This window comes from Falco peregrinus, chromosome 2, assembly GCF_023634155.1.
Source record: "Falco peregrinus isolate bFalPer1 chromosome 2, bFalPer1.pri, whole genome shotgun sequence".
NCBI classification, from domain to species: Eukaryota; Metazoa; Chordata; class Aves; order Falconiformes; family Falconidae; genus Falco; species Falco peregrinus.
The window spans coordinates 109668774-109690479 of record NC_073722.1 but is presented as its reverse complement, the minus strand read 5'-3'; the positions used below and the strand labels follow the sequence as shown (position 1 = coordinate 109690479).

The 21706-nt window shown below is 50.2% G+C and overlaps 1 protein-coding gene across 10 annotated transcripts in view; it reads right to left on the bottom strand.

The window, feature by feature from the left end:
• Window positions 1-8800: 8800 nt before the first annotated feature.
• The window catches only part of YPEL2 (yippee like 2), a 41630-nt gene continuing 28724 nt past the window's right edge, over window positions 8801-21706 (bottom strand). For 6 of the 10 annotated variants that reach the window (XM_055795283.1, XM_055795280.1, XM_055795282.1 and 3 more), the window contains 3 exons: window positions 16602-16645; window positions 15740-15848; window positions 8801-14291 (listed from right to left, as the gene is read on the bottom strand). In XM_055795283.1, coding sequence (XP_055651258.1) covers window positions 14202-14291; window positions 15740-15848; window positions 16602-16645 — 243 coding nt within the window. In that variant the 3' untranslated portion in view covers window positions 8801-14201. The remainder of the gene's footprint in view (window positions 14292-15739; window positions 15849-16601; window positions 16646-21706) is intronic. The other 4 variants (XR_008745692.1, XR_008745691.1, XR_008745693.1 and 1 more) reach the window with 4 other exon arrangements.

The window sequence follows — 21706 nt, the reverse complement described above, 5'->3', positions numbered from 1 at the left end:
TTTTCTCTCTGTTCAAAGTTTTTTTTTTTTCCCTCAAATACAGGAAGCAAAGATGTGATGAAGCAAAGTGATTTAAGAAAGTATTATGGTAATGGAAAGGAGGGAGACGGGGCCGAGCTCCGAGGTTGCCTGTGCCAGTGCAAGCGCAGAACAGCTTGGCTAAAGGCCGCCAGGCTGCTTTGGTTTTAAATTAAGGTGACGAGCAGAACATTGTGGTGCCTGTATTGCCTCTGCAGAGCCCTGATGTGCTTTACCTGCCGTGGATGCCTTGCCCGAGCTGGGGCTGCTCAGGCACCACGTCCTTTCTCCATCTGATGCCTGCTCAGATGACGAGGCTGCTGGACTGGGGAATGGATTTCAAGTACCTGCTGCCTTTGTGAGGAGCTAAAAATAAAAGGCGTCTGCTAAAAATAATGAATGAGCAGGAGAAAAAATGCTAAACCCCAGAGATCTCCCTGGACTCTGAGGATTAATTTTAATTTCCCTTTAATCCAAACAAACCCAGTGATGTTGCTGGAGGGTACGGCTCAGCCCCGGGGACTGAAGCAGGAGCTGTGCCCCCCTGCCCATCCCACCCAGCAGCACCCCGAGACCCCACTCGCTCCTGGCACGGCTGGGTCCCAGCACTGAGCTTTTGAGTGCATTCCAGAGGAAAACGGGCACGCTGCGGGCGGGAGGCCACGGGGCTCCAGTCACTCCCACAAGGGTCATGGCTCAAACCCTGTGGGCGCAGCTCCCACTGGCCATGGCGCAGTCAGGCTTCATGCTGTTCCGCACGCTGGGGTACAGCCGGTTTTGGGGTGCTCTGATCCTACATCACTCTACGGCCTCCAGTAAGGGCAAGGAAAGGGGCCAGATGTCCCAGATTACAGACTGGACAGTTTTAAAATAAGATTTACCAGTGCTTTTTACTTTTAGAGGGAAGAAAAACACTGATCAGTGAGCTACCTAGCTTGCAATCTTCCAAAGAGACAAAGAAAAAATTAATTCCTGAAAGCGCATTTAAAGGAGCAAAGGGTGCTCGGCGCCCAAAAGCCTGGCCTGCTTGAGCACCGCAGCCACTGCCTGCCCCGTCTGACCCCACACTCAGCCCCTTTCTCCAAATCCTCAAAAAATGTTTCCCTGGCTTTATCCAAGCAATAAAGCAGTGATAAAGCACGAGGAGAGGAGGAGCACGGGCTGGGCTCTCCCTGCACCTCCTCGCTCCCAGCTACCCATGCATACAACAGGTGAGCATCATTAAATAGAAACATTGCTCCCGGCTTACCTACTGCCTTCAGATATATGCAAATCTATGCACGCAATGATTTACATACAGAACTCGCCTGGGACTTTGCTTTGGTGCCGGGAGGAAAATGCCCTTGGTTCCTGGGAGAAGCCCAGGGCTTGGTGCCCCCCCATAGCACTTAAATTTTGGCGGGTGGGGTGCTTGGGGGTGGATGGGCTCGAAGGAAGGAGGTGCGAGGACGTGCTCTGTGGCTCTTTGCGCAGCAAAGTTACAGCCTCAGAAATAATTTTACATGCTGAGAGCCCCTGAATAGATACAAGGGCTCATAGTCCAAGGTGTGATTTATATGCAACAGCACATAAACACCTGAAAAACGGGAGCTTTAAAAATGCCTCAGACTTCACCATAATGCTGCTACTGTGGAGCTGCAGCAGCCCCACGAGGAGCCAACACACCTCCCCAAGCCCAGTGCTGCCGGGGGGGGGGGGGGGGGGGGGGGGGGGGGGGGGCAGGAATTAAGAAAAATCAAAGCTAACCAATTCCTATCAAGCCACTCCAAATGTGTTTTCAATTCAAGAGTCACCAGAGAGGTAAGTAAATATTTTTCTGGAAAGGAAATTACATTGTGTTTACACCTAATGCTGTTTGCTGAAGTGCTGCCTGCAGTCAGGCTCCAGCCTCCTTAATATTTACCCAGCTGTAGGAGACCAGCAGCAGCTTTTGGCCGTGCCAGGCATGACATAGGTGAGGGATTCAGCATTTGTACACCTCGGAAGCCCTGTGGTTTTGTGAGCAGCCATGCACAAGACTCAGTGTCTGTTTGCCGGGCTGTGTTTTTGGGAAGCCGCAAGCCTGGGACAAGGGGCTGCTGTTGGACTGTGCAGCACCGCGGGGAGGGTAAGGCAGATAAAAAGCAAATATTTAAGTCCGGAGGGGCCAACCTGCAGCCAGCCGGGGCTCGCAGCAGCCTGCAAGGCTCTTCCCATCATGGGGAGCTTTGCTCTGCGTGCTGGGGAGATTGTCCTGGCTTGCTTTAAGCCTCCCTGCTCCAAATGCTGGAAGGCGACCGACCCCAAATTTGCTGTTCCTGCAAAGACCTTTTTACTACCCTCCTGCGCTCAATGCAGTGATGCGGGAGGGGACACAGATGCCACACGTGTCCCAGTGCCTTGGCAAAGCACGGGGGACAGACCCGTGGGAATGAGCTGTACCTGTCTGTACAGCAGGTTTAATGGCTGGTGCATCCCCAGAGCCCACCTCAAACCTGGGCGCTTCGGTCCCTGGCGAAGGCACTGCCCACGCGGGGGTGTCTGCGGCACGCAGCAGGGCTCACCCAGGCTGGGGCTGGCATCCCCCAGAGAAACAAATTTGCAAGACCCTGAAAACGGTGGTCAAAATCTATAAATATTTCCCTTGGACACTGAGAGGGCAAAGGCGCCCGCTGCCACGTCGCCAGCATGAGGGACCCCCAGCTGAAGCGCTAACAAAGGTGCCTCTGTGATGCCTTTGCTCATCGGCCTGGAAACAAGCACAAAGCTCTCCCCTCGCCGGCTCCCGGGTGCCAAAAGCTGCCAAAGGTCGGGATTAAGCTCCACAGGCTGTGCCGAGAGTTTGTGCAATGAAATCCCCTCCAGCAGCCCGGGAAGCGCGGGGCCGAGCTCTGCCCACTGTTAATCATTGATGAGCGGGGCGGCTTTGCCAGGCGGTGCAGCGGCAGCAGCAGCCGGGGGACGCGGCCAGGCTCCCCGTGCCGCTGGGACCTGCTCCAAATCCCCCCACCGAGCCCTTAATCAGCTTTCACCTGGGATTAGCTCAAACATTCCCAGCCTCTGGTTCAAAATAGCTTTTCTTGCTTGTGGGCAACTAATCCCGAACGAGCCCTCCCTGCAGCAGCCAGCATCTCCAGCAAGGGTTGGTTTGTTGGTGGGGTTTTTTTTTCCCCCCCTAAGGCTTGAACCTTGCTCAGTTCCCAGATTTTGTTGATTGAGCAAGCAGGACACGGGATGCACACGCAGATGCCCGGAGCTGTGCCGTGATGGGGACCGATGGCTGCGGCTCGCGTAAACCCTACGGAGCAGAGCTTGGCCTGGAGCAAGGCAGGCACCAGGAGCACCCAGCCCAGTCCAGGCTGGACTTGTCCGGTCCGTGTCTGGGGTCAGTTCAGGGATCTCACTCAGGAGCTCACAGCGGGACGGGGGGCACCATGTGGGCACCCCCTGCACAAGCTGGGTCCGTCCCAGCTGCCCCAAGCTCCTCCAGCCGGCAGCAAACAGAGCCAAACCCCCTTGTGTGGCCGAGGCCGTCAGGGCCCGGGGGGGGAATCAAGGGGGGGAAATGGCAGCCCCTTCTGCGGGATGGAGCCACCGAGCAAAGAGCTGCCGAAGCCCACGGAGCAAACCAACAGCTCCCAGCTGCCACGGGCACACATTGGGACGAGCCAGGTTGGGAAGGGACGTGCAACCGGTCACATCCAGAAACACTGGGTATGACGTGGCTACAATTAAATAAAGGATGTTATTACTGCCTTGCTAATAGCTCAGGGCGCCAGCAGCGGAGCCGTCCGGCTGCTGGCAGCTCCCGGCTCGTGAGAGCTAATCCCCGCCAGGCATCGCTGTTCGAAAGATTAAATTCACCTTCACCAGCCCGCGAGCAGCATCCGTGGCAGCAGCTGCCTCTCGCAGCCCCAGTAACACCCAGCAGCTCAACCAACAGCTCAAACGCCACGTTCAGAGAGAAACCCGACCACCAGCTACAGGCAGCAAGGTGCATCCCACCATCTGCTCCATCCCCTGCCCTACAAACCTGCTCCCACCCGGCCGCTGCCCACTGACCTGCCACAACGCTGCGTGTCCCAGGGAGCCGCTGCAGAGCGGGGACGCCTGGCCAGGACCTCAGCAGCACCCATGCTGGGGATGAAGCTCCCTTCCAGCACAAAGCCACCACGTTTTCTCCAGAAACCAGCAAAACCTGGGGCTGGGGGAGGCCCCTGTGATGGGCAGGGCTGGTCCCTCATCAGTGCTATCCCAGCTACCTGAGGTGGTGCCTCCTCACCCTGTGCTGCAGCTTTATGGTGCTCTGGGGGTTGAGGGGCTGCACTGGGTGAGGAAAGGCCCCTTGGCCAGCAGTTAGAAATTTATATTGGCCCGTGAAGTGTTTGGGTTTGTGCCCCCTGAGCGGGGGGTGTTGGCTGCACCCCGCTCTTGTGCCCCGAAGGCTCCCCCCGGGGCGCCCCACTCCGTGCAGCATCTGCACCCCGGCTGCTTTGCCAGGCAGGGAGCTCCACCGGGGAAAATACAGGGCTGGGAGGTGAGGCTGGAGAAAACCTCCATCGTGCCGGGGCGAGACATCCGCTAGCAACGCCGCTTGGCAAAGCCGCGCCCCAGGCTGAGCCCCGCAGCATCTCAGCTCCTCCGACAGCCGGGCTCGGCGAGGAGAAGCCCTTGGTTTCTGTCCTGAAACCTTCATAAAAATAGCACAATTATGGGAAAATCCGCGTCCAAGTGGAAAAGAAAACACCAGTCTGGGTTTCACAAGGAAGCAGAGCTATATAAAAGCGCACTCCTATAGCTGCCTGTTATTTCTGTAAAGCGTCCAAAAAATTGCACAGAAACCCTTCACCGAGGGGCACGTTTCCACAGGGCGAGGTCAGGCCCCTGGTAAAGTATTTTATTTTTTTTTCCCCCAGCATTTTATTTCACCTAATCAGAAGTTTCCGTACATGGGGAACAAAACGGCTGCAGAAACGGCCCCGGTGGCTCCATGCGGGGCAGCCCCACCAAGAGCCGGCTGCTTGATCCCGAGCCATAAATAACAGGGCAGGCTGGAAAATCTCCATGATTTATTTTAATTTATTTTTTTTCACAGAAGGCGAGCCGGTGATGCCTGGCCCCCTGCCCCTGTCGTCCTTGCAGCAGCGTTCCCCCAAGCCCCCCAACACCAGCCCTCGTGGGGATGATCCCCCCTTACAGACTCGGGGTGACCCAACCGAGGGACGTCTCTCCTGGAGGGATTTAATGTATCATTAACCCCCTGCATGGCCTGGACAAGGTTTGTGCCCACAACCCCCCCCCCAAAAAAACAGCGCTAAGAGGCCAAGGGCAGCTGGGGGCTCACGGGGGGCGGTGGCTTTTGGGGGCCATGTGGAGAGGGCTGGCGCCAGGACTCTGCCATTTCAGCCACCCCCCCCTGCAGACCCCTCTCTGCAGCCAGGGCAGGCACCCCCCGGGTGGCACCCTCCTGGGTGACATCCCCTTCATTCCCAGCCCACGTCCATGAGACATTTCTTGGCCAGCGATGGGGAACGGCCTCGATGCTATTTATTCCCCGAGCTGGAGCCGGGTGAAAATAACCCCGGTGTGCTTGGCAGCCTGGAAGTGCTACTGTAAATCCTCCCTGTCAGCACGAAAATCCCCCTGCTGGGGTGGGAGCCGTTACCCCAGTGGGAGAGGTGGCATGGGGGAAGCTCGTGGGGCTGGACCCCCACCGGTTTGCCCAGGAAAGGAGGAAAAGGGGTCGGGGGAACCGACGAGGAAGCAACTGGCAGCAACATCCCTCCCCAGCTCCGCTGTCCCAAAAAAAGGGCTGGGGAGCAATGCGGGAGTGTCAGATTGCTCTTGAACCAGGATTAAAGGCCACCGGCGCCGCTGTATTTATAGCTTTGTGATCATCTTCGGGAAAAAAATAATGTCACTGGGACGGGCAGGACCCGGGAGGAGCTGTGGGAGCTGCCCCACGCTCAGCCCTGGTGCTCCTTATCGCCCGTCCTCTGGCTGCGGGCGAATGTCACGGTGGCTCAGGGTGGCACCGAGGGGGGGGGTCATGCAGCAGCACCCCTCCTCCCTGCCTCCCTCCCCTCCTCCCTGCCTCCCACCCACCGCGCTCCAGCCCTGGGCCAAGGTTGCAGCAGTGATGCTGCAGCCGCTTGCCAAAGCCCACGTCGGCCACTGTCTGAGTCAGCTTATCTGCGCCCGGCTATTAATAGCTCGCTTTGGCTCGCTTGGGCTCTAATTGCAGTTTAATAACACATCTAATGCAAGCGGGGGAGAGCGCTGCCCCGTATCACAAACCCTGCAACTGCTGTCCTCGCCCCGGCTGGGCAGGGGGCTAACGCTGGCCCTGCCATGGTGGCCAGGTGCCACCTATGCCCCCCAGCCCAGGGCTCTGCTCCAGGGCACTTTTCCACCACCAACAACGTGGCCAAAGGGTCGGAGGCTCTTCCCGGGGCTGCTGCTGGGAGAGACCCCTGAGTCAGGTCTTACCTGGGATACTCAGGATGGGGAATACCAAGCGCACCACTTCTTCCTGCGGGGGGAATCTCCCCACAGGGGTCACATCCAGGCTGGCGCGGTGCTGATGCGCACCAGCCTGCTGGTAGGAACCGCTGCCACCAGAGCGGAGCAGCCGGCAGCCACCGCCGCTGACCGGTCCCCTGCCCATCCTGCCCGCCCCAGCAGCACGTTGCAGGGGAAAAGCCGTGTAACAAGACAGAAATATTTTTATTTTTCTCTCTAAATCACATCAAAGAATTAAAGTCAACAAAAAGGGCCAGAAGCCCAGGCCCTCCATGCCGGGCTGTCTGGGGCTACGGCAGCAGCGGGCGCGGGGGCAGGATGGCCACACGGGCTCCAGCCCTCAAGGGGCACCGGGACAGGCAGCCCTGCCACCCCGCTCCCCGCCCCAACGGCTGGAAGCCAAATCCCTCTCCCCGGCCACACGTGCGTGGCCCCAGCACGAGGGCGCTTGGGGAGCTGCCCTTGTAACGGGGTCATTGGTGTCATTGCTCGTCTTGCCACCGTGAGATGGGAACACGGTTAAAACCTTTGGGCCTGTTGAGCGAGCTGGCACCAGCCCCCATGTAGGGCAGCTTCGGGGGCTGTAGGAACGAGCCCAGTGCCGGCGCAGCGGTGAGGGGCTGCCCCGCACCAGACCCTGCTCATCGCCAGGCACCGCGGCGTGCCCGAAGGACCGGCCTCGCATTGTTCGGAGATGTCATCGTTCCCAAGACCTTCCTGCTGTGCAGGGCAGAGGCAGCAGACATCTCACCCTCCCGTCTCCTACAGGTGCCACCAGCAGCCTCGCGAGCCCGCAGCCAGCACATCAGGCGCAGGCGTGGTGAACGGTGAGTTAAGGTTTTGGCGAAACCAAGAAGTCCCGTTCCCTCGAGCCCCCTGGGCAAGCCAGGCATTGTAACGACCATCCCATCGGCTGAACCCGTTTACCCACGCTCCCAGCGCCCACGGGACGTGGCTCCTCACCCGCCTCCCACCTTCCAGGAGTTGCAGCTTTAGCTCAGGGCACCGAGGAGCTGGCACCATCACGCCTCTCCAAAGAGGGTTAAGTTGCTGTTTCAGACACGTGGGGAATTAAGGGCAGCCGGTGGCACGGTGCACTGCCGGGCACTGGCACAGGGCACGGGGACAGGTCCCAGGCACGGTCATCAGTGGGATGAAGAGGGATTGCACCAGCTCAGAGAACCCCACCCCAAACACACATTGTTTTCAATCCCACAGCCCTTTCCAAGGGAGTGTTGAGCTGAAGGTACCAGGGATCGGAAGGGTTGCGCCCCGCTCACCTGGGAGCACAGAAACAACCCTGGCATGGAAGCGGCTGCCACCAGATGGGATGAGCAGCAGCAGGCTGTGGTTGCAGCTAGCAAAAATTACTCGTAACAACATCACAGCACATATCTGAGACAGACAAGCTCCCTCCGTTACTCAAAGGCATTGCTCCGTATTTTAATATTGCAGGATTGCGCCCCCCCCATGTGCCCCCTTTCCTTCCAAAGTGCAAGCTCCGCTTCCCACGCACGGATTTTCTTTGCTTTGGGACTAGCATGGACCAACCCCAGGAAAATCTCGTTTGCCAAACTTCTGAAACCAGTTTGACTTGCAAATACCCAAACGCTCCAGACAGCTTTACCGACACTTTGGTTTAACTGCGAGTAACAGGTACCTCCTACAGGCACTGCAATACTTTACAAAAACACAGAGCTACACAGGGAATTCTACCAACAAGCAAAACTTCCAAACCCTGGGGTGGTTTTCTGGCCACTGGAACCCTCTGACCCATTCTACCATCACAGGCACTGCTACAGAACGGTGCTGACAAAACTCTTCACCCACGGGAAGCGATTTAAGGAGAATTAGCGGATTTTTTGATTTTTTCATGGGTTTCTTGTTACTGCTGCCACTTGAAAAATACCTTACAATTCTGTAATTCCTCATGAAATAAAGTCGGTGCTTCCCTGCTGGTCTGGTTTAGGGAAAGGCACTCAGTTACGGTACGATGGTGCCAGGCGTCAGCGCTGTCTCCTGGTCCATTTGTCGTTTCCTCTTGTACTAAATCCTGTTTTTCAGGGGCTACGGATCATCCTTCTGCTCTGCCCAGCAGGACCCTTGCCCACCACCACCACAGTCTCCAAGTGCTGAAGTGTTTCAAGTGCACTAGGTGCCTGCCCCAGACTGGCAGGCACTGGAAAAGAGGATAACTGGACTATTTTCAAGCTAAATGTAAAATTTCTCAGATAACCAAATTTGCACACAGTCAGATTAAAACAGGAACACTGACCAGCAGTTTTAGTACTTGAAAATTTTATTTTCTCAAATGAGCACCAACACATATTGTAAATATGACAAACAATACGCCTCCCTCTAATACTGAAGAACTATATACAATGTACAAATACATGAAAAGGTGAAAACCAATTATTTGAAAACAAACAATTGCATTTATTACTGAAGCAAATGACCTGAAAGAATATGCCAAAAAAAAAAAATTAAAATAAGATCAAAGAAATAAAAGTATACACAATTTGTAAACACAAGAGCATCAATAGACAGGCTGGTATTGGAAATATCGTCCTTTAGTTTTGTCAGTGGGGAAAGCATTCCCGTTTCCTTATGAGAAACAAAACAAAGGATACATACAGTTTGTAACTATGAGAACAGCTTATTTGTGGTTGTACCTTACACAATGCCATTCTGCTTGCGTTTGAATATGTTGATTTTGTATTTTTTTTTTTCTGAATTCAAGATGATTTTGTTTCCCCTCTTCTGCTTATTCTTTTTAAACAGGATTCTGCAAAATCTACGCCTAACCTAATTGTTTCTAAGCATTTAATTTCTGAGGCCTCTCACGCGGTGAGAAGCGCTGCTTCCCACTGAGCTGAGCTCTGGTTCTCGCCGATCTGTTTACCCAACCAGGTGTCTGGGTGTCATCTCTTCAGCCTAGAACTGGTTCACGCGGAAACATGATGCTCCTCCCGAAACAAGGAAGTGCAGTGAAATGCATGATTAACACACTCTCACATACCAGTTAGAAGAACGCGTACAGAGAAAATTCTCACTTGATCATCACAAGAACAACAGATTTCATTCGTAGGGTTTGGGTTTTTTTCTGTATATTTTTTTAAATCGTGTGCACCAAAAAAAAAAAAAAAGAGTATTAAAGAGCGTGCAACAGTTATTCAGCACTGAAAACAGCTCCTTGCTCAGCAAAACACAGTCCAGTGGTTTGTGCTGTTGGTCCACTTTGGGATAAACAAGAGACCCCATGAATTAAGAACGAAGAAGGGGGAGAAGGGGGGAGGTTGAAGACAGAAAAGAAAAACAAAAAAATGAACTTTACTGCCAAAGAGGTAAACTTTTACTCTAATTTGTTAAGTAGCAGCCTGGTTTAAAAAAAGAAAAAACAACAAACAAACCCAAACAAACAAACAAACAAAAAAAAAACCAACTCAAAAAGAAAACCAGGATCCATGTCCAAAGACTTTATGGTTTAGTTTAAAAACAATGACTAGTTAAAAATCTTCATCCTCCATCCCTGCTGCCCCCAAGCAACTGGCAACAGCATTTCAGAGGTTGCAGCTTATATTCAATCCTGTTTTCTAAGTCTCAGTATCTACTTCACTCCAGCCAATACTGGTGCAAGAGAATATTTCAGGCCCAGATCCTACAAACCAGATCTCAGGCAAGTTGTGCCCAGATGGAGCCTACAGCTTTGCCAGGACTCGCTGTGGGAACACAAGCTGACACGGGGCTCAGGCTGCCGGATGGGACCTCCAGCACTGAGTGAAGGTGCTTCAGCACGTAACTCCAGGCACCGGGGTGCTCCCCGAGCGCCTGCAGCTACCTCCCATCTCACACTTCAGTACCTGCCTGCACCGCGGGCTGCTCTCCGTAACCTGGCCACCGCCTGCGCCGGAGACCAGTTCTGCCAGATGGAAGCGGGAGTGACTCCCCTCTCCTGCCAAGTCCAGAGGAAAAATGGATTGACTTAAGAGGAAAACGTATATGATGATTTTTGTTTCCCTTTACACATATTTTCCAACAAATACAGAAGGAAACAGCATCATTTATAAACAACAAAAAAGTGCTCTCAGGGAGGGGCTCTGAGAAAACAGCACCAAATATATTATTTTTTTTAAAAAAATTAAATATTATTTACAAAAGCATATTTCACAAGATAATGTTGTTTTTTTCTGCTTTGTATATATTATCATCTGAATATTTATTACAGGGATCAGGATTTCAAACCAGATAATCCACCAGAGCAAAACAATTTAAAACTTTCTCAAGTCTGAGCTTTGGGGTAGTCGGGGGTGATGTAAACTCAAGGATGCATGCAGCTTGCCAGAGACGAGCCTGCCGCATCAAAACGAAAAAAAAAAAGCGAAACTCGCTGCTGTCCCTATCATCTCGAGGATGTCACCCACAGAAAGCAGCGCCACGGGCACTCAGTGCTCTGCGTTCAGGCACTGCCTGCCCATGGGCCACATCTCCAGCTCAGAAACCACGGTCCCACCTTGCTCCCCCCAGCTGGTAACAAACTGGCTACAGTCAACTCACAGGACCAGAGGGATGCAGACAGCGAGGTTCTTTGGTTGTGCTCTCAATGTATCGCTCTACGAGGCATTGGTTTCGCCTGTGCTGACTGCGGTAGCCGCTAGATACAGCTTTGATCATCCTGTCTGGTCACCAGCTCCCAATACTGTCATGCGTCTCAATACAGCAAGTCACAGATGAGTTAGAAGCGGACTAAAAAAAAAAAAAAAAGTCCTTCATATTTAATGGACACGTAGCAGAGAACAAATGCCAATGAGCTTCACAAGCCCATTTTTCCTTATCTCCCTGCACAGTGTATTAAAGTCACTCTGCAGAGAATTCTCTGGTTGTCGGGGACGTTCACAGGCACACATGGGGTTTTTTTGTATCAGGGCTTGAGGCCAGATTCTCAGCAAGTGTGAATCTGTGGGTGATGATGGGACAAAACCGATTAAAACCAGATTAAGATCTTGCCGTATTCAAGCTTAGACTGGTTGCCATTAAAAGCATAACCCCTGCGAAGAGTTAAAACCAGCCCGATCTGACGGATCATCATCCTTTCTTGTCCCAAATATACGGATAAACACATTTACATCTGGTAGCTCTCTGCAGTGACTGTTCTTATTTCTCAGAGCTGTCTTCTAGACAGGCCTACCTTTTATATTGCTTTTTAATAGGCAATCACTCTAAATACCAACATAAACCCATGAGCCCTTGTGTGCTCTTTTTTTTTTTTTGATTTGGGGTTAAACACATGAGCCCTGTGTGCTCTTTTTTTTTTTTTTTTATTTGGGGTTTTGATTTTTTTTTTATTTGGGGTTATCTCTTACTTCTCCCAACTCCAACCAGACCCCTTTAAAGGCCACGTATCTGGGGAGACCAAAGAGCTCTTCAAAGAATGCAAATTACTTCCCATTAGTCAAAACCCAATAATTTGGGTCACCAACCAAAGGACAGGAAAATGGGACCAGGTCAGTGCCAAAGTCAACAAGACAGTGGGCACCGCAGAATTTTGGATTTCTACTAGATTTTTATCATCGAAGGGAATATGGATGATGGAAGCAGAGACCATCAGAAACGCAAGCTGAAGCAACTGTTACACAGCCACAGCAGCAAGGGTGAAGGCAGAAGCCACCTCCTGACTGGGCAGCCACAAACGGAGCCAACTCCATCCACTGCAGGAGCCAGGCCAGCCTCCAACTCACTTCTCTCCCCAAGGCTGCAAAGTGGTTCAAGAGAAAAAACAGCCTTTGCTTAGATGGGCCATCAGGTTTGGGTTTCTGCAGGACTCAACACATGAAGTTCCACCCTGGTCCATAAGCAGCCTCTCTGCCCACATCCCCTTCATTTAACAGCAAATTCCTTTCTCACCACCAGCCCTCCATCCTGATCCCCACAGCCGAGGCTCTCCTGGGGGTGGGGGGCGAGCGACAACAGATTACAGCTCCAAAGCTTCGGTTTCATAAGGAGTTACAAACCCCTGCACAATACTCTTTCCTTCTGGATTAAGAAAGATTTCCCCCAATGGATTAACCTACTTGAAAGAATTCCACAAACAAAAAGAAAATTCACTCAGAGAGATAAAACTAATTCGGTTAAATAGTCTTGAGTTATGCACCAGATACTGGCTGGACTGTTGCAGAGCAAACTTCACATTGTCACTTACGTCTAATGCAGCTCCCCTCTCACACATGATGCCCCTTCCCCACCGACCACTTCAGGAAGGTCCGCAGTAATTACAATGAAAAAATTAAAATGGGAAGGACTTGTCCCTTGCAGTTATGATGCCCACATCTACCCCCCACGCCCCGCTTTAAACACCCAAGGCATAGACAATTTCAGGGGTAGCGGGAAGATGTCTCATTTCTTTTTCCTTTCCCATTCCCCCTGTGCCTGCAACAGGCTTCTGGGAGTGAGAAAAGGGGGGGGGGGGAAGTTTTTGGGGAGGACACCTCATGGCTTGAAATATCCACCTGTGCAACACTGCTACAACCACCAGGCTCCTCTGCTCCCTCCTCTCCCCACTCTCACACAATTCCTCTGCCAGGCTCCATGAGCGGAGCTGACGGCTGGCGCCTGGGATTTAAGAAAAAGATTCTGTAACAGTATTTTGCTACTCGCACTTGTGAAGGATTGGTAAAAGACCCCCAGGGATGCTCGGTGGAGGCCTGGAAATCAAGGGGTACCATGTGTTACTACGTTTGTCCCCATCCTCCTCCACGCCATCTCCTCTTCCTTGCCTAGCACGTGCCTTTTTTACCCCCCTGTCATATCTTCTAAGCTGCAGCTCAGCCCCTTTGTGCCTTAAGTGGTTTTCTCCTCCTCTCTGAAGGGCTCAAGAGTCAGGATTTGGTTTCTCCAGCTGTGAGGATGCTCCCCACAGTTGTGCTCTGCTGGGATGTTCGACCTACCTACCCTGAAAGATGAGAAAAAGGAGAGGCAGGGAATCTCTCCAGCCTTCAGGTCCTCCACCCCCCCCCCCCCCCCCCCCCCCCCCCCCAAACAACGAGTTCATAAATGGCAAACAAAACACAGATTTGCGATTAGCTTGCGGGGGGAACTGGTTACGACTTGTGCTCAGCCGGCTTAGACTGAAGCTCCATCGACGGAGCAGGTTCTATGATTCGGAGAGAACGCAGCCGTGAGGTATTTTTCTGTCCATTTAGACAAGTAGATAGTTTCAAGCCTTGGTTAACCAGGACTTAAAGGAGAAGTACAGTTTCAACTTCTGATGACTTCCCTTTGGGCCCCGCTCCCCACCCCCTATTACCTTCTCCTGCCCAAAACTCAGGTCTTCCTCCCGCACCGAGACCTTCTGATAAAATGCCACCACAAAGCCAACGGCAGTTTGTACTTAAACATTCGTCAACATGGAATGGCTGTCGGGCATTCGGTGCATTCTCTTAGCCAACGCCAGAACAGAGAGAGAAGCAGCCAGGGTCAACTCACAAACAGATACAAAGCAAAGAGACAGAGAGACAGAAATTTAGAGGCCAGTCACCAATAAAGATGGAGAAGGGTGTGAAGACGCTCCCAAATTGCAGAGCCTCTAAATGCATGGAACCAAGCGTTCAGTCACTCTCTCACTCTTGGATATAATGTTCGGTTGGATGGCATTCTCTTACACGCTGGTAGGGCTGGGCTCTTTCCATTCAATCCCAGCCATTATCCTTGATCATGTGAGCTAGTTCAATGATGTATTTGCCTTCTTTATACTTCTGGCTGCTTTCAAAGGCGTGTTCCTAAAAAAAGGAGAAAGAATGAGATCAAGACAATATATCAAGACGATATTTGAAGGTAAATTCACAGTAACAAATCAGATCCAAGAGTGCTGGTACAAGTTTTAGCCTTGGCTACAGAGTAACACAGTCAAACTGTAGGTCCTCCTGTTGGCTTTCAGGAAAATTAAGTTAGAAGAATCTTAAATCCTACTTCTAGCTGTCTTTACAGGGGTGGAAAAAGAGCAATCGACACCACGCAAATGTGCAGCTTTCTGCAGGCCAACGGCAACTGCTCCTTGAACTATCATTTAGGAATCATCGGTGATGAAATCCACCTCTCTCTAGGGTGGTCTGTGGATTTATTGAAGTTTATTAAGAATGCAGAGGTCCTCTGATGAAACATGCTGTAAAAACGCTACTGTTGGGAATGAGATGCAATATGGTAAGTTCCGTGTAGAAATGGAGCTTCAAGCACCAAGGGATGAGAAGGACCCACTCTACACAGACGTGTGCTTGGAGCTACAGAAACCCACAGCGCTTCAGCACTGCAAACTGAAGAAGTAAGGAAATCTATGGGATCCCTAAGCAGGAGGGACTCCTGGTATTGAGGTTGCATCCTCAAAAGCAGTTTCAGCTCTGCTCAGGTATTCTGTCTGCACACATACAATGCATCTGAAAGAACATCGCTCTCTTGCTAGAGAGGCTCAGGCTTAGTGCTATATTTAGGAAATTTTGTATTTTGTTTTACAATAAACACAATTTATGTAATTAGTGTCCTTCTCCATTTGTGAGATCTGTGCTGTGCTTCTGCATGGGTTCCTACTGCATCAGTTTTTGATGCTTTACTTTTTATAGCCTTTCAACTGATTTATTAAAGCATATTTCTGTCCAGAGGCCATGGATACAGTATATGTTTTCTTCAGACACTGGTCAAACTGTTTTGACAAACAAGTATGCTGTGTGCCTCCTGAAGCAGAAATTAGGATGTAACATAAGCCTTTATTTGAAGGTAATTGAATTTATGAAAAGCAAGAGACAGTAAACAGAAAAAGCTCATGTTCAATAGCATTTCCAGTGGGAAGGACACAGGATTAACAATATATGGATCACTATTGTTCTGATATCATCTCAGAAAAAAAGACAGTATGAACAACACGACTGACTGAAGTTACCTTCATTTATGTTAAGTATCACTAAGGGACCCACCAACACCAGGCCCACAGTGTATATTCTTCGTGAAGAAAGACATTAGCCATAACGAGCTCCTGCTCTGAAGGGATGCAGCAAACACAAAGCAGGTGGTGGGAAAATGGAAACACAGGAAGGAAAACAGACGTGGCTACAGACCAGAACCCACATTCCTGGTTCCCAAGTTAATGCTCTTTCCACGAGACCACATTACACACACACCTTCAGAAAGCGCTGCAGCAAAGATGCTCACAGAGGAAACAAATGATACTGATACTCACATATTTCCAACCCAGTGTGGTTTTGCAGTTTTCACAGTAAATATCTGCAACCGCATGTAATCCTGTTAATAACACCCGCTCCTCTGCAGGGCCACAGCCCACATTAACTCTGGGGAAAAAGGAGAGATGCTCCCTATTAGCGTGTCTTTCCACATCAAGACGCTACAATGAAGCTGACAGCAGTTTTACTGCAGTATTTGAAAACATAAGCAGGAGGTTTGGGATACCGAGTACCACAGCTGTGCCCAAAGCAAAGATCTCTTGTAGTCACAGAACAGAATGAAAAGGTAAAATAGGATTTTTATTCAACTAAAAATCCTATAAAGCTTTGAGCAGAAGATTAATAACATTCTAGGAAATTGCACTAATTATGCATTTGAGAAAGATTTTCATTTTCAAATTGATAAAATGGTACTTTTACTTTCCCAAATGGAAAACTGAAAAATGTCACTGGAATCAGCAGTTCTTCTGAAAGACATCCCAGCAACGATCTCACCAAAACTACTTTCAGTTATTGGGAAAATTATACTTCATTTCTCTGCTAGCTCTAAAAAGTAAGTTCATACTTAGCTATCATTTATTCTCTACGTTTACGAAACTCTGAGAAGAGAATGACTCATCCGTTAGCTCTTATTTCTCAATCTGATGAGAAAAACCTCCACCTTTTCCTAGCCGCTTATCTGAAACCTCAACATACAATCCAGTATGAATCAGTGCTATTTCCTGACTACTGCTATTTCTCCAACCATTTTCAGCAAGCTCCCAAGTCTTAGGCAGAGGTTTTCTAAAGGAAGACTATCCTTTTGTTTTCTTAAGCTTATCATAAGGGATGCAGAGGTGAGACGTACAAAGTTATACTCACACTGAATTGAAGAGGTATGCTCGTCCTTGGCTTCCTTGAAAGGACTGAAAGGCAAGAAAACAAAATTCAGTTGGCTGCTTGATAGAAATAAGGCTAAGGCAGGACCTGCCCGCAACGACTGCATTAATGGTAGTTATAGCAACTGTTAGTCAGGGCCTGAGAAACGCACATCACACATCGATACAGCCTCTGAGATGGAAGGGCACGCAGCGAAATGTCAGGAGATGAGCACTGATGAACGGAGGCCTTGTCCTGCAGATGGGAAGGGAGGAGCTGCCTCCACTTCTAACGCCCCCGCCCATTCCACAAGGTGTACTGGCAACCCACAAAGAACTTCACCTGGTGTTACCAGGATTTCCAGTGCTGTACAAGCCCGATGTGCTTTTCAAGAGTTAATCTGTTTTCTCTCTTCTATCCCACCAAGGCCTATTTTTACACTTTCACTTCTGTTTTTGAATTTCACACTACTGCCTCAACCTTACCTAACGTAGCCTTGCTGCCAAATACTGATTTGCATCTCTTTTCTGAAAACAAGGTGCTGATGGAGGCTTCCCATGGCACTGCCAGTTCTGGAACACTGCTGTTGCACTTGACGGCACATGAACTCCCCTTAGGAAGACTGCACAGATGGATGCTGGACTAAACTGAGAGACTGGGACCGATTTGTGCAAGGTGCTGTGCACACAAATACAACCTCTACTCTAGCAATTTTACCTAAGACCTTAACCTCGCTGAGGGTCTGCGAGCCTTCATATTCCCGCTGATGCCAGGGAGATCTTCATGACTGGATCTAAACATATGACAAAAAAAACCTGGGTAGAGATGAACATGGACAAGAAAGAACCTCATCGTAGCAAAACCACACCAGATAATCACCAGTCACAGCACATCCTCTCTGCCCCACTCTTCCTTGGGATCTTAAAGCATCACCATGAAAAGGCAGCACTCTGAAGACAGCAGGGCAATGCCAGTCTGGTAGGACACTCCAGGCAGCCAGGACACGTCTGAGAGCCAGCAGCCTCCATTTGTGTCAGTTCTGTAACATTATCCCATCACAGTGCCTCGCTTACAAGAGCTGGCTCACACATAGCAAGTGCTACCTGCATTTTTAATGTACTTTGACAAGCACACACTGAATTAAACATTTGGTGCTTATGAGCAAGAGCACAGTTGCTCTCTGTACACAAGCTACCTTATGGGATACCTCAGGGAATGTATGCACCAAGGGCCAAGGAGCTGGGAAAGTCAAATAGCAGCTTTTCTGGACCATTTAATCCTTTATTTTGCACCTTACCAGGAACCTTGGAATATGTAATGGTTTTCTCTAAAACCCCAACTTCTACAGATGAGTGATGATTTCAGACTAAATATCCTTAGAAGCAGGGGGAAAGAGAGTTTTGATAGAAAAGAAAAACATTCAAGGTTTTACCTCCCCATCCCATTAACACTGGTCATCTATTTAGTTAAGAGCCATCTAACCCTAGGGCAGCACAAATGTGCTTTTCCCACATCACATAAAGCAATCTCTGGCAGACTCCTGCCCTTTTCAGGTTGTCCCCTTCCATCATTCCAGCCCTAGGGATCACAGAATGGTTTGGGTTGGAAGGGACCTTAGAGATCCCCTAGTTCCAGCCCCCCTGCATGGACAGGGACACCTGCCACTAGAGCAGCTCGCTCCAAGCTCCATCCAACCTGGCCTTGCAGGATGCAGGATGCGCCCCACACCTGCCCAGCTGCTGCCTCATGGAGAAGCAAAGTCAAAGCCATGCCTGAGAACCTGCAAGCTTGCAGATGGATCTGGACACCATTTCTTACATCCACATACATCTGCATTAATCAACTGCCTCCGGCCTCCTCCGCACTGGGAAGGCTGCTGCGTGTCTCCAGCTCATGGCCCTAATTCCCAGAGCTAGGGTATCAACCCACTAGCTCCGGCGACTATTTCTTGGATGCTGCCTGGGGTAAGAGCAAGCAGCTCTGGAACAGCCTGTAAGACGTTCTCTCCATCACGAGTCCTGTTCATGTGAAAGGCAGAGACAGAAAATTCACTCACCAGCAGGAGAGAACAAAACACATTAAAGGTGTGATTTGAAACTGCCCTGACAAAAGAACAAGTACAGCCTGTCACGGTGTATAGCCTGGTGCCCTTCTTGGTGTCAAAGTATCTTCCAGAATTAGCAAAGGCTCACTTGAAGATCCCAGTTGCAAGAACATATGCAAAAGGCTCCCTACCACAGAGCAGAGGCACCTCTGTGGGCAAACAGAACGCCCCAGGGCATGCAAGCAGGGAGCCGCAGCCAGCCAGGAAAGCTGCCTGTGAGGTCTGCATGGCAGCAAGAGTCACCGCCTGGCAAAAAAAATTTAACTCGGTCCTGGAGGAGTGACTATTCTTCAGAGGAATCTGAAGCCTGATATTACTTGCCACCCAGGACACAGAAGAGCCACTCTGGATTCAGAGAGACGCCCAAGGCATTTGGCTATCTTTTTCACTCAGACAAAAGCAGTGCCCTGAGGAATTTGGAAGGAATTAAATAGGACACATGGCTCAAGCATGTTTGTGTAATTGCATTTATTAGAGAAGCTTCTTCTAATCCTTCTGCAGCACTCAAGTTCTTTATTACTGTTATTGTCAGCCGGCTGATACTCCACATGCCAACTAGGTCTAGCCTGACTGCTACGAAACACACAGACTGCGTTGTTTCAGCATCCCGTGTGGTAAAGTAGGAACCAACACAAAGCTGATGCCCCCCAGTCCAGGCCAGACCCTGGCAATGCTCTGCCTTGCCACAGCAAACAGCAGGGGCATCGGCTGTCCACGCTGCAAAGGAAGGATGCCAGCCTGGAAGGATGGACTGTGGAGGGGTACAGAGATGAAACAGGAGGTCTCACAGCAACATGCGTGCCATCAAAGCAAAATGAAAGCAGATGAGGCTTGCTAACCATCCAGTCCTTCCCACTAAATACTTTTCCATAAACACCAAAGTGACTAAGTTTGCCAATAACAACAACCATGGGAGCAATGTTTTTATTGGTACAGAAATAGGATTTTCCATTACTGCTGTACAAACGCCTGTCTTTAATAAACAAAACCAAACCCATCAGCTTTGTGTTCTGGGCTCACTGGACACCATTCCAGCCCACTCCCAGGGACAGTAGCATCCTTTCAGAGGTGCCTTTCCTTCCAGCTCAAGCCAGTGCTTTAGGGTATCTAAGGGCAGTAATTGTAAAAACCATCAGATTAACTAACTCCTGCCCAAGCAGAACTTTTCAACATACCACTGCTCAGCTTTCAGTGCTGCCGCCTGTCTTAAACATTCACCCTCCAGCTAGCTAAGGATTCAGCAAGTCATATAAAAAGAAGTGAGAGAAGTCTGGCAACCACCTCAGGTTCACCTGGGCATCTGCCCTCTTTAAGACTAAGCCAAACCTATCTTTACAAAGGTAGCACAGGCAGGTTTTATCTGGGTGTTGGAACCTCAGCATTTTCTGGAGATGTTCCTTCTCTTCTGGCACTCCAGAAAAGCTGGCACATGCTGTAATGGGCACTATGAAATCAGAAGAAACAGGTATATTTATACACAAGCAGATGTTCTTTTCTGTTTGGTTGTGTTTTTTTTAAGAAACACACAAAGAGATTTCCACAACACGCTTGTTTTCACTGAACAGTGACAGTCAGCAGTAAAACCTATGTTCTCTGCTGTGCATTTTCCCTGTGTAGACATTTTTGACACACATTCAAAGGTGTATCTCACACGCAAACTTCTAAATCCAGACTTCTTATTCTCTAAAACAACAGCTCCTGGCATCACTTCCCAGCTAAAAGCAATGGAAAGGATTTTTTTGTTGTTGTTTCCCACTGAAAGCCCAAGCACATATTTTTCTCTGCACTGCTAACGCTCAGTGTCTGGCTGGAAACACATCTGGATGTGCCAGCAACAAAACTCTCCCTCCCCATCCTGCCTGAGCACACAATACAAATGTATTAATTAAACACAATACAAGCTTTTGAGATGTGCAGTGCACAACAGCTTATTCCTCCTGACTCCTCACGTTCAAAAAGCTTCCCTGCTCCTGGGTGCTCTGCTCAGCATGGAGGCAGCTCAGAGCTGCAGGGCTCGAGGAGTGCTGATTTGAGTAGCCAGGTGGGAAACCACAAGCCTGGAGTCAGCTCTTTGGCTGCAGATCCTTGCCTGCTGAGCTGTCTCTTGTTACGGCAGAAGCTCCATGTTAAGATGCCTTTGGCAGCTGCTCTTGGTTTAAGAAGTTCCTATCACCCAATTTACAGACACTCATTGTGGCCCCTTCAGCTGTGCTGATTCCAAATTAGGTCTGTGAAATCATTATTTTTAAGGACAAATACTTCGGGGGGGGGGGTGGGGGTGGTGTTTGAGGGAAATAGCTTTCTCTCCTCGTACCATATCATGGATCCAGTTTAAAGCGCAATCACCCAGACGACTAAATAATCACAGTATGGGGGCAGACACAAGTTGTTCAGAGTAGGAAGGTCTCAAAACGAAATTTGCTGGCAAAGAACCACAGTGCAGAACTGCAGCTCTAGTGAGAGACAGGCTGCGGGATAGGGAGCTTGGGTTTCACAGACGCTGTTAAACCAGATCTGCCGCAGAAGGAAGCGTTACCACGCAGCCAGCATCGAAGTGCCAGCTCCTTTGCGGCAGACATGTTCTGCTCACTAGAGACAAACTCAGCCTGCAAGACTCGAAGTTGAATCCTTATATATTCAACACCCATGACCTTGGGAGCTGTCATTTTGGTTTAGTCCACTTGTTATATTCTGGCCTCGATCCAAAGCGCTGAATCTACCACTCTGAGCAAGCCGCAGAGCCGCCCTCCATGGAGCGACAGCACGCAGCCGGCCAACACGCGTGCAGGGGAGGGCTATGCCCCTCCATCACTCCAGCCCGTCTCACCTTCCACCTGCCTTCCCACCACCACCAGACCTTTGCACTTGCACGTTCCCGTTACTGGCGACTGCTGGAGACACGGAAGGAAATTTTTACATTCCATCAGTACAGCTAGGGAAAAGCACGAATCCTGAATGTGCTCCAAACACGCCTACACACCATACCCCTTTTCCCTAGTACCTA